Raw genomic sequence first — 12,561 nt, 5'->3', positions numbered from 1 at the left:
CTGTATTTATTAACTGCTCTACAACCTAAAATTATATAGGCCCCATAAGAGAGGAAAGATGAAGTTTTGCTCCTGAGAATGGTTGAGTGGCCCATGGGGCACAAGAGATATTTAAAGGATGAAGTGAGGGTGAATCTTTTAAAACCAGTAAGAAAGAAATGAGGAACCATGTGTGGTTCCCCTGCTCTCTGGGTTTGCTCCAGTCCCTGCCTCCCCTTTGCATCTCTGTGTATTCCATTCCCTGGACCTAGATCTCTTATTTGTCATTCATTAATACACCAACTGATTTTGATGGAAGGTTTCAGCAGTGATTTCCTAACAATTTTCCAGAAAAAACCCATACTTCACATGCATAGGCAGGTATATAAGAGCAGAAAACAGATCTCCAGTTGCATAAAATGTTTGTAGTGTTGAGTTCCTGTCTATACAGAATAGATTAAGAATTTATTCATCTCTCCATTAAAATATGTAGTGATTTACAAGTGATTTGTAAAGACATATCTGCAACATCAACGGTGTGATGTTACATCAACATATGTATGATTCTGATGTAATTACTCATTAGGGTGCATGTGGATCCAGCTCCTGAGTAGCCAATTACCATATTTCAACACTAACTTTATTAGCAGCCCAGAAGTTCAAATTATGAAAACCTTCCTTTCACTCTGTAATTTCATTATCAAGAACTAATTTATAAACAATACAGCAAGGAAATTTTAAAACATGAACCAAACCTGTAAAACCTAATCTGCCTTGCCCTGTGAGGGTCTGTTTTTCCTATATTTTTTATTATGATCTGGCTCAGATTTGGTTCTAAGATTACAGGGATTATTCTTACAGTGTTTGTGAGTAAAATTAGCTAACCATATCCAACTGGTGGTCTTGCTTGAAAGATTACTGCTTCAAAAAACTGCATTCTCTTTGAAAAATCTTATTTCAGGGCATGCTCTAAACTGCAGCTTGAACTCAGCAGGGAGACTAATGTTGTTTTAGGCAATGTTACCACTTCTTGTCATGTCTAGATGTTTGATTAATTACATTTTAGGAGGAAAGGAAGAAGAGAAACACAGTGTCTATTCAGGCAATTCGGGGGAAAAAAAAAAGAATAATCTTTGCCTCAGATTGCTTATAAAAGTTTTTTTAAATGATTTTATCTCCATATAATTGGTTGCTGCTGAACCATGTTCAGTCATATCATATTAATTTTCACTGTTTTGCCTCTTCTTGCCCTTCTCTGCAGTTACTACATGCTGGAAAACAGACCTCGGAACATCTACGGGATGGTTTGCTACTCGTGCTTGCTGGCACCTCCCAACACCAAGGAATGTAAGTGTTCTGCTGTTTCTGTGTGCTTCATCTGGTTTTGACTTAAAATCATCTGGAAGCTCAATGTGAAATTTTCAGTGATTATAATTATGTTCAAACAATAAACCCAGCTCCATTTAAGCAATTTCTGCTTCCAGCTAGCCTTGCCAACAAAGAGAGGGAGTGCTTATCATTTGAGGAATAATCAGAATATTTTATTTTAGAATCTACTATTGCTCATTTGTTCCCCAGTTTGCATCTGTTAAGAGATCCCATGCAGGATTTCTTGGGGTTATTTAAACAGTAGGTCCAGAAAATCCCATGTCTCTGTATTTTTTTAAACTGAGGTTCAGTTCACCTGTGAAAAAAAAAACATAGGACAATTTGTAGATTTGTAATTTGTAGGAGTAAAAGGGCTTCACTCCTTTTCATATCCTTTTGCTGCAAAGTGATTCAAGGCTTAATACTGATGTCTGGTGGTCAGAACTGATAAGAGAATTAGTTCTGTAAATTTCACAGACAAAAGGGTCTGTAGTTTGCTAATTGAGGAAATCATGGATGAATGTGTGTGACACCTGTTTGTTTGCATACCATGTGTGAGCAATGGCTTATCCATCCTCATGCCATGGGGAGAGGGACAGCTCACACCACCACCTCTGTCCTGCAGAGGCAACCCCCAGAAAACTGATGTCTCCTTTAGGGTGCACAGAAAGAGAAAAAGAAAGTGAAAAAGAAAAAAAATGAAAAGGAAAAAAAATGAGGCTCTCTCTGAATGACCAAATTACTTTGACACCCCCTCAGAGAATCTGGAGAAAATCAGGACAAAAAGCTTTAAAACTAAACAACAACAACAAAAACCCAAACAAGCAGAAAAAATGAGTACTTCCCTTGTAAAACTTGATGCCTCTAAAACCAAAATCCTGTCTATGTTCTCTTCTTTTAGAGTAACATTTGTCATGAAAAGGAATTACAGTATTTTGTCTGCTTGATTTGAAAGCAGGGGCTAAAAGTCCCAGAGCATTTATTTATGTACATAAATAGCGATTGCTTTCTTCTGATGCTGAACTGTGTATCACTGGTGCTCTTTAAAAGAGGAGAGGAATGAATACCTACCACTTCCTACAGTTTAAGAGCTCAGAGGAGCCAGGGGATGATCAGCACCTCACAGAGCTCCTGGTGAGCAGCAGCAGTCCAGGGCCATCTCCCTGAGCTGTCTGCATGCCAAGTACTGCCCTGTCGTACAGCTGCTCATCCCACTTGGCTGACCCAGCCCTGACATTGCCCTCTGCCCAAGACAGTGGGAGTGGGTGAAGGGCAGGGTGAGTGTGGTTTTGGTGAGATAACATCTGTTGAGGAGGTGAGGTGAGGGTGCTAGGGAGGACCCAAATGGAGATACAGGAAAGAGGTGCAGAGGTAAGTGGGAGCACAAGGGTAGGAAGGTTGACAGTCCAGCCCCAGACAGCCAGTCACTTACTCCCACCCACACAAGGAAGACAACCAGAAGGGTGAAAGTGAGACAACTCAATCAGACAGGATGGGGGAACTGTGGGGCTCTCCTTAGCAGTAAACATTCCTTGCTGGGGAAGTGCCTGGACTATGTGCTACAGATGGCCAGGTCCAGGGGTATGGGCCCCTGCATGGAAACTTGCTCAGGGAACTTGTCTGATGACACATTTCATCTGGCAGAAAAGTGTTTGGGTTTGATCAAAGGCCAAGGAAATATCTTTCAGCTCTTGTGCAGTCAATCAAACTTGAAATGGCCAAGGACACAAGATGAACACCCCATGCCCCAGCATCTGGAAATACTAGTGTAAAAAGGGCTGGAAGTGAAAAAGAAATTCCTTGATAGGCCTGTGTCACCTTGTTGGGGTTCTTTTCCCTCTCAAAGGACTTGGGACATAAATAGCACAAAATATCATGGAAAAGAGGGGAGGAAGGGAGATGACTCACAGAGGCTGGAGGTTTAATTGAGGCACACATGTCACTAGTTTATGGTGTTGAAAATCTCCCTGCTCTGAAGGATGGGAGCAGCAGTTCTGGAGCCTGGGAGGAATAATAGGCTTCAGTGGCAGCCTGTGGGCAGCAGGCACATAGGGGAAAGGGCTGGGCACACATGAGCATAACAATGTGTGCCTTGCGTAGCAGAAAGCTTTTTCTTACTGTGAAGAAGGGGAACATCACCATAAAGTCTCCAGTTTGCCCCATCTTGTGCACTGTCAAACAGCTGTGTCACATTCCTGGCCTCTCAACGTGCAGCTCCCTCAAGCTTCTGTGCAGGAGCTTCCGTGCTGAGCACAGTGTGAAATGCCAAAGGTGTGAGAGCTTCAGCTGTGCTTCAGGCAGATCATGAGCCATCAATGCCCCTTGCTGGCATAAATGGGGATCTGATACCTCTGTGATAAATAACAGCACTGCAAAAGACAGGGAGGCAGGTTTTCCATGTAAATCAAACTATTAAGGTAATGAACACCAAACCACACTAAGATGTGACTTCCCACAGTTAATGGTGCTGGATTTTTCATCAACACCTCTGGAACTCGACTCACTTCAGGCCTCTGATTATGTAGAGTGGTTTTTTTGGTTTTCTTTTTCTTTTATCCAGTGTAAAAGTATATGCAAGGGACAGAAGATTTAGCCATATATGGAGTTTTTCTTGCAGAGAGGTACAGTTACTGCTGGAAGAGATTTTGTCTTTTAGCAGCTGAAACTCTCAATTATGTATATTAACTCTCTCTTCAAACTTTGATATTTGTCACTCCAATTCAAAAACTTTGGAGAAAAACTAAATCAAACCCTGCTACACTAACTTTAGGAGCAAACTTTGAAGTAGAATTACGCAATTGTATCAAATACACAAATCCTTTTCCTCTCACAGATTATTGATCTAGAGAACTTCAGCAACTGATTGAGGGTTTTCTTTTTAATGTACTGTATATATTCATAAGTGGGTATGTGCATAAAATATTTCATGCTATTTATCTCACCTTTTTTGCTGGATTTATATATTAAAAGATACAATAAACAGCCTGTGTCAGTTTTTAGGTCTCACACCTACCAATGATAGCTTGGGAAAATTAAAAAAGAAGAAGCATATTGATAAAGGAAAATATATGTGGTCAGGCTATTTTTTAAATATTAGAGAGCAAATGACATCTAGAAATAGAAAATATTATTTTTATCATTGTATCATTAGAACTTCAAAAATAACTAAACAGATGAGATGGAACAATTGACTAACAATTGATGTTTCATGTGAAGAGCTATAATCAGGGGTGCACATCCAAACCCATGTACTGAAGACTCTGACCTCAGCTTCCTTAACTGAAAGGCTTAACACAAACAAGCCTATTGCCAAAACCACTTTATTAGTTAAAATAATTATTTCAGAGAATTTTATTTTAACGTTCCATTCTTTGAATCACTAATTTCCATTCCTTGCCAGTTTTATCCTTTTGTAATACAATCAACATCAGGAACTTTTCTCCTTCTGTTTCAAATTATGCCTACAAACAAATAGGCTTGTTATCTGGAACTAACATATTTTTCTTTTTTTGAGTTTCTTGATCTCTGAACACCCATTTGCTATTCACATGTGTACTGGGAGAAATGTTGAAGGCCATGCTTTATTATTCACTGATGGTATGGCCTGATTCTTCTTCTCTGAGGATTTCTCCATATTAGGAAGGAGCCTAACCTTAGGATAAAATTGGCCAGCATCAGCCATCAGCCTCCAAGGGGAGGGATCTGAGGAGAAAATGTGGGCTTTGCTGTCCTCAGCTGCTGGGAAAGATGAGCTCAGGTATCCCTCAGGAGGTTTTGTGGTCCTGGTGCAATTCTTCCCAATAAAACCACTCCAAGGGCTTTGATGTTTTCACTGGTGCTGGAGCTGCAGCTCCCACAGTGAGCATCACCTGCCCATGGGAGGCACTGAGGTCTCTGCAGGATTGCTCTGACTGGGCTCAGGAGCTGGAAAATGTGCAGAGCTGCAGCCTTGGACCACCCATTCCAATGGGCTGGCCACCAGGACACCAGGGAAATGGGAGACCAGCTCCAGGCAGGTCTGTTCTCTTCCTTACAATGCTCTAAAATCATGACAGCAAAGCTTAAATAGCAATTATCCCCTTCATGTTGCATAGAGAAAGGGGTGATAACACTGAATTCCTGGACAGAGGCTTAGTTCATGGAGTTCATGGAATGTTTGTCTCTGACTTTTCAGTGCTGTGTAATGATTACAGCTCCTAGGGAGTCCTAAAAAAAACTTCAACAGATGCAAATAAATTGTCAGATTAAGGCCATGTGGCCTATAATCATCATCACTTTCCTGCCCTGGCAAAAGGAGAGAGAAATAAAATAGTTATAGACATTATAGAAAGCACAGCAGAAAAAAAATATTTCCTTTTATGTGATGTGATTACTTACAGAGAGATTGACCAGACTGAAAACAAAAGTCAGGAGGAACTTTCCTGTCATTATTTTCAGAAGTTTAATTCTCAGGAATTAATTTACTTCATGCTCTTCCTGGTGTAATTGCTACCTACCTAACTGAAGTATCTACCTGTGACTCCAGAAAATATCAGAGTAACTTATAATATTCTGTAAAATAAAGATCACTCAGGCAATCCTCCAGTGCCTAGGATATGTTCTCTGTTATTATTTGTGATATTTTCAGAGCTGGTTTATGTTTGGTTACTAAAGTCATATGTAGGCACCTCAGAAAGCAGGTTGGCTTTGCCAGCTGCTTTAGCTTGCATGACTTTCCAAGTGCACAGGCATTCCATTTGGAATGTTGTTTTCCTAAGTTTGAAAGCCAACGTTTCCCATAAGTACCTGAGTACAGATTATTTAAAAGTTCTGACCCCTGCTTTCTACATATATAGGTTTTTATTTATTATTATGTTTAGTTAAAATCCAGTTTTAACTTTGTCAGCCATAAACTGTCTACTTTTATTGAATTTCAACTCAGTATAATTTATTTTTCATCTCATATTTCAGGCTGATAGTTACTTATTTGCATGTGTGCTTTATGCTACTTCAGCCCATAGAAGAGTCTCAGTGATGGCACTCAGAGCCCATCTGTGCCATTCACAACTGGACTGTGCCTGGGAGAGGAGGGATGCATCAGGAGAAAGCAAGCTGCACTCAGGAGCACCAAATAGATACACATATAGACACCAGGTTTTTAAAATGTGTCTTATTTTATAATCACTCTGACAGTCTGTTATGTACAGATTTGGGGATTTTTATAACATGTTATTAAATATTAAATAGACTCACAAAAATCTGTTGTTGGTTGTGAGCAGCAGTCCTTTGAATGGAGCAGTAAGCTGATCCCACAGCAACAGATGTCAGGGGCACATATGGTCTCCTACTACTCCTATGGTCACCAGATTTTATTCCCTCACAAACACTTGCAAGGGGGCGTGGTGGTACAACCTCCTTTCCCTGTGCTCTCCCCCTCCTCCTCTCATAAATCTGGTGGCTTTGTTTGTTACTTCTTACTGTAAGTTCTGTCTCAAGGTACAAGAACAACTGGAATAGTCTGTTGGATAAAGCAGAAAGATTCATTGAAACAACAACAACAAAGTATTTTATTGCCCGGCATTTCTTGAAAGAACAAAAGGCAGTTGCATGGTAATTTAAGTTAAAGCTATCTTTTGAGTTAAAATCCCCAAACATTCAAAAGTGAACACAGATTCAATTGTTCTTTTAAACAATAAGTATGGAACATTTTTTTTATTGTTTAGACTCCAAGAAAGTTACAACTAAATCACAATTTTTTTGAATAAAAACATCTATAATGCAAAAGTTGACCAAACACCAGTGATCAACTTCTTTCCTTATTTCTTTATCACATTCCTACAGTATTACATACAGGTGTCTAGGAATATAAACCACTCTTTTGCACAGCTATATTACAGCCATCAGTCTTTATTTAAAAAATAGAGTTGCTTCCATATGGTGTTCTATAACACCTCAGGATGCCTCTGCCTGAGCTATATCTAAGTCTTTGTAGATTAGGTGTCATCTATATTGGAAGCAGAATTAATAATGTGATTGGGATGCAAAACTGGATGTGCACAGCAACAACTGACATTGCAGTCATGGTGTGGTGCTGACAGGGAAAAAGCAGCAGCTATGAGTTTCTTTTTACTCATGCAACAGGGATATAAACTGAAATTCAACAGAAGGTGGCACTTTGGTTCCTCTTGTAGTGCAGGTGCACGAATTGGCACTTTCTTCTAAGCCACATCTAAAGAAAAACTTTGGCTCATAATGGATATGCCAAATTATTAAATTTGACAGTAGGCTTAAAATATGTGTAACAGCTAACTCCCTCCCAGGCATGTGTGAAAGGCCACCACAGTCTAGTGCAGCCTTGCCTTTGCCATGCCAGCACTGGGGAACAAAGGAGGTGGCTCTGTTCCCATGTGAGGACATTGTGCCCCTGGGCTGTGGGGCTGAGGGCTCTCATGCTGAGCACAGGAGAGGGGCTGTGCTGTGCAGGGTGTGCATGGTGGGGGCAGCACACCCTGCCCTGGTGTGGGGTGCAGCTGGGTCAAGTGTGATGATGATGCTGAATGGAGAGTGGTGACCTTCCTCCTTACCCTTCCTGTGCTGCTTGCTGCTGCCTGACTTCCCACTTTGAAAGGCTCTGCTTCCTTTCACAGATGGGTGAAAAACATGAAGTTAACAATACCAAGACAATGAAAGATTATTAGGCAGAAATACTTCAATTCATTCATGTTTCAAGTGAAAGAAAAGAGAAGCAAGTTTGCTAAAACTCACTTGGGGAGATGAGCTGAAGCTTGTTAGCTGAACTCCAGCAGACAAAGCAGCACAGCTTGCCTGTGCTCACTGAGGGGCAGTGTCAGAGAAGCTGTTGTTGACTTGTTGCAGCTTGCAAGGACCATGCAGGATTCCAATTGGCTGTAATTGGATTTGCCAGGGGGGCTGCAAGAATAGACATAAGCCTGGTGTCTGTGCATGAACATGAAGGAAAGTATCAGGCCACAGCTCTGGCCTTTTGCTAAATTTCCTCTGTTGTCCAGCCACGATGAGTAAACACAGAGGTCGTGACCAAGGATGATTCACTTCAGTTTTGTGAAGAATTGCTGAAAATTTTACAAATTACCTGTCTTTAATATCCACTAAATGCAGATGGCAGCTTCATTTACTGATCCCTAGATAGTCTTATTGCACTGCAGTTTCTGGAGCCCATAACTAATTCTTAGAAAGAAATCTGTCACAGAGAAAGGACCAGGGGCAAGACTTATTACATAAGTCTTAGCCTTCATTTGCAAAATACAAAATGCATCTGAATTAATAAACTAGTATATTTAAAACCTAATGAAAACCCTTATTCAGTTTGAAAAGATACCAATTATAATGAGTTAATCCATTTCCTTCCAACAAAAGATGTTTGAAAGAAGTTCTATGATTGTTAGAGAAAATTTCTTTTGGAGACACCTGCAACTCATACTTTGCAGCCTCTTTAGATGAACATTTTTCATTCACAACATGCAGACATGTTTTGTTTAGATAGTTTCATTTTAGATAGTACTTTTTTTCCTTTTTAAAAAACCATTTCTCTTCATTTGAAGAATGTGCATATTGCTTTGTTCTTAATCATAGAACATTTCTCAGACCATTCCAGACCATTCTTGATTTCTTGTCAAGTTTACCTGGTGATTTGATTTGTTTGAATATTTACTTGGTCAAAAGAAGGGCACAGTGAGCTCTCATCTACTCTAGTTGTCAAACCAGCTTGTGGAGCCATGTGCTGTGCACACCTTACCAGACTACTGGGACAGCTTTTTGCCTTTAAGACTGCTGAATTGAATTATCACTGGACTTTTTCCACAGACAACTAATACAAAGCAGGAGGAATTTCATACTTCCTCCAAGACAGAAAATTATTTTCAGGGTCTGTTGATAGTAGCTGCATTACATACTAACCAATGGTACTAAAGTTCATTTGAGAAGGAAGATTACGTTTACTCCCAACACATTTTTGTTCTGTTTTGGAATACTGTGCAAACACCTATATAAAAGCATTCCCATAAACAGCTTTATTCCAAATAACATGCACTATTGATTGCTATTGTCAAAATATGTTATTTTATTACTTGGTTTAATGCTTTGAAAATTTGGTGCATGACACTAAGTGAAAGACTAACTTTAACCTTGACTGTAGAATTTAGACCTGGAAACCCCTATTGGACAATCTCATCCCTCTGACAGGATGAAGTTTTCCTATAACTTCTTCATTTATTGTTTCAATGAATTTTCACTCTCCCAGGAATATAGACTTGGACTGACAGGAGCTCATAAGAAGCTTATACTGCCCAGTTACATTACAGGAAATTCTAAAATTCCCTTTTAGAACAGTACACCTCCATGGAACAGAAAAGCAATCAACACCATCATTTGTCACCTTCCCCAGGTTTTCCTGTGGAGTCATGAGGGTTTTCATACCAGCTTTACAGTGATGCTGCTAGTGAAGGCTGCTTGTGAGATGCACTAGTTTGAGGAATCTACCACCTAAGTCTCAGTCTGCATTGCAAATACTGGAGTTGTTTGTAAATTGAGTAATCAGCTGGACCCTGAAAAACTCTCTGCTGCCCAGGACAGATCCATAACATGGGAATCTGTGTGTAACAGTTGGCTTTTTCTTCTGAGTTCATATCTGTTCAGGAGTTTGACTTTCACTCCTTCTGGGCAGTGTGCACAAACATGGTCTGCAACCCAACTTTCAGTGTATCCGTAACACATTTTGGGATTACGGACTGCCCAAAGAGCATGTAGTTCTTGGGTCCTTTGCTAATAAATGGGAATGCAACCAAGCCAAGTAAAGGCTCTCTTTCCTTGAGCCAACCTATTCCTTTGACTGGACAAATAACAAGGGAATTTTATGGCATTTTTGTTTATATTGCAGGTGCAGGCTCTAACTCTGGCATTTCAGCCATTTTCCCAAGCACCTCTGGCACAAGCACTTTCTCACCTTACCAGCATGCTCACAAAGGTAAGAATGCACTTTTTGTGAGGGTTAATTTAGCAGCTTTTTGCTTTCAAAAGGGCATCAACAAAGTGCAACCAAACTGAAAATATCTGTTGCTATTTTCATTGTCATTATTTCCAGATTTCTAGAACTGCTATTAGAAATAATTCACAATTCATTTTTTTTCTCAGTTAATCAACATTGCTGTTTGTCAGCTGAACATAAAAAGGATTTGAGCTGTACCCAGTGATGCCAGCAATAAATTTAGCCCATTATTTGTAGCTTTACAGAAATAGCACTCTGCCTCAGCAAAGCTTAGCTTAGAATGGTGAAAACAACTTCATGCACAAATATGGTCAGTCTCTTATTGAAGTAACATAAACAGTTCTCCAGCACAATTATTTGGCTTTTAAAATTTTTGAACCTGAGAAGACAAAATAGAAAAGTTGCAGTTAACAAGGTACTGACAATGTTGTTCTTCTTGGTATTGTCTGAAAACATGACTGCTAGGATCACATTTTCAGAGAAATTAAAGCTTTCATGCCTTTTAGCATATCTATAATTTTCTGCATCCTTTCGCACCTTTTCACTTCTGGCCTTTTGCATCCAAGTTTTCTTTCTGAATATCTTTTCACCTTGCTTATTTTAAATTCACCTTTTGGCCATACTGGTTTTTAAGTTTCTGTTAGAAAAACATCCATTTTTCTACATGTGCATTGTGTCCTCCTTTTAACTTAGAGCTTTTGAGGCAGCCACAGCTATCAACAGTCATTTTAGCTCTTTCTCCCTTTGTATATTTACTGGCTTTTGTCTTGTGAACGGTCATTCCAAGAATGCAGTGCTACAAAAGCTTCTGCTCTCACTTATGTACAGCTTCCCATATTAAAATACAATTTCCTACATCTTTGTATCTGATAAATCATACCATCAAATATTCTTAATGAATACTACTAACTGGTTTATGCATAAATATCAAAATTTTGACAAATTTTAACTTGGCTTTGAGACACAACACTAAGTTTTTCAATGCTTAACAAGTAACCAAGACTCAGATCTACTAGAGAATTATGCAAACCATGTGTAGCGCAGACTACAAACTGTTAACTAGTCTGATCCTAAGAGTTGCCCCTTCATTTATTTTTTTTCATTCCAGCAGATCTTTCAGGACAAGGACATCTGGCTACAGCTCTTATAATTGCTATGTCCACTATCTTCATAATGGCTATTGCCATTGTCCTCATCATCATGTTTTACATTGTAAAAACAAAGCCATCTGCTCAAGGTAATTGTTCAGCAGGTAAAATTTTAGTTGCAAATGCTATTTTAGAATTTAGAATATTCTATTCTATTAGAATATTCTAAATTCTATTTTAGAATTAATCTGAGAATAATTAGTGTTATATTTGTATATTCTAGCCTGTTGCAAGAGCCACTCAGTAAAAAACGTCGAAGCTCAGGCTAACACTCAAGAAGAGAAGAAAGAAGTGCAAGGTACAAGTTGTTTTAGTTTTGCTTTTTCTATCCAAGACAACACTGGGCTTAAATATTCCTAATACTTTTCTCTTAATTACAGTTTCTCCTTTGGAGTATGTAAAACCCTCATCAGTTTACTGAAGAATTGCCTATACTAGTTTTTTGTGCTTCCAGAATGTCACTTAATCCTCTGATAGCAATTAAAAGTAGAGCAGAGAGATTTATTTTGTCAGTAGGGTTGCCAGCAGAACTAACTCCTGACACAAAGCACTGGTTTGGAAACTTATTGCCAATTTAAACTTCTCTAATTGTTGTTCTACAGATAATGTTGTGATATTCTCTGAGAAAGAAGAGTTTGAAAAACTTACAGCAACTCCAGCTAAGGCTGTCAAAAGGTGGGTAAAAGATAAATATATTGCCAGTTTCACTGAAATGGGGGAGGCACATGGTCATCATTCATCCTGGTACAGTGGAACGCATAAACAAATTTGATGGTATGCTGGCAAGTTGCTGCAGCAGGGCAAAGACCAGATGCCTTAGTGGGCTCTTCCCCACTGGTTTCTAAGAGATGATAACAGACGTCATGAAGAGACACCTGTGTCCTCCCCATTCCCTCTATGACCAATTCATCAGCTCTTTGGCCTCCATCTCCTCTTTTGAGAGGTTAATTTCTGGGGCCTGAGTTCAGCTCTCACCCACATGGCCTTACTGAGCTTCCCCTTCCCTTCTAGGCAGGAAGAGTAAAAATAGCTGCTGCAGGCCTTAAGGAAACCTTGTCCCTAGCA

General features: G+C 39.5%; 1 protein-coding gene across 2 annotated transcripts in view; it reads left to right on the top strand.

Annotated features, from left to right (window-relative positions):
- EDAR (ectodysplasin A receptor) overlaps positions 1-12,561 on the top strand; it is a 71,956-nt gene that overhangs the window by 52,146 nt on the left and 7,249 nt on the right. Inside the window, exons 5-9 of one of the 2 annotated variants that reach the window (XM_058825727.1) lie at positions 1,241-1,326; positions 10,241-10,327; positions 11,460-11,585; positions 11,720-11,794; positions 12,099-12,171. In XM_058825727.1, coding sequence (XP_058681710.1) covers positions 1,241-1,326; positions 10,241-10,327; positions 11,460-11,585; positions 11,720-11,794; positions 12,099-12,171 — 447 coding nt within the window. Of the gene's footprint in view, positions 1-1,240; positions 1,327-10,240; positions 10,328-11,456; positions 11,586-11,719; positions 11,795-12,098; positions 12,172-12,561 lie in introns of both variants that reach the window. The other variant, XM_058825726.1, reaches the window with a different exon arrangement.

Source organism: Ammospiza caudacuta, chromosome 2, assembly GCF_027887145.1.
Source record: "Ammospiza caudacuta isolate bAmmCau1 chromosome 2, bAmmCau1.pri, whole genome shotgun sequence".
In the NCBI taxonomy this organism is placed as follows: Eukaryota; Metazoa; Chordata; class Aves; order Passeriformes; family Passerellidae; genus Ammospiza; species Ammospiza caudacuta.
This window is presented reverse-complemented; position numbering and strand designations above follow the sequence as displayed.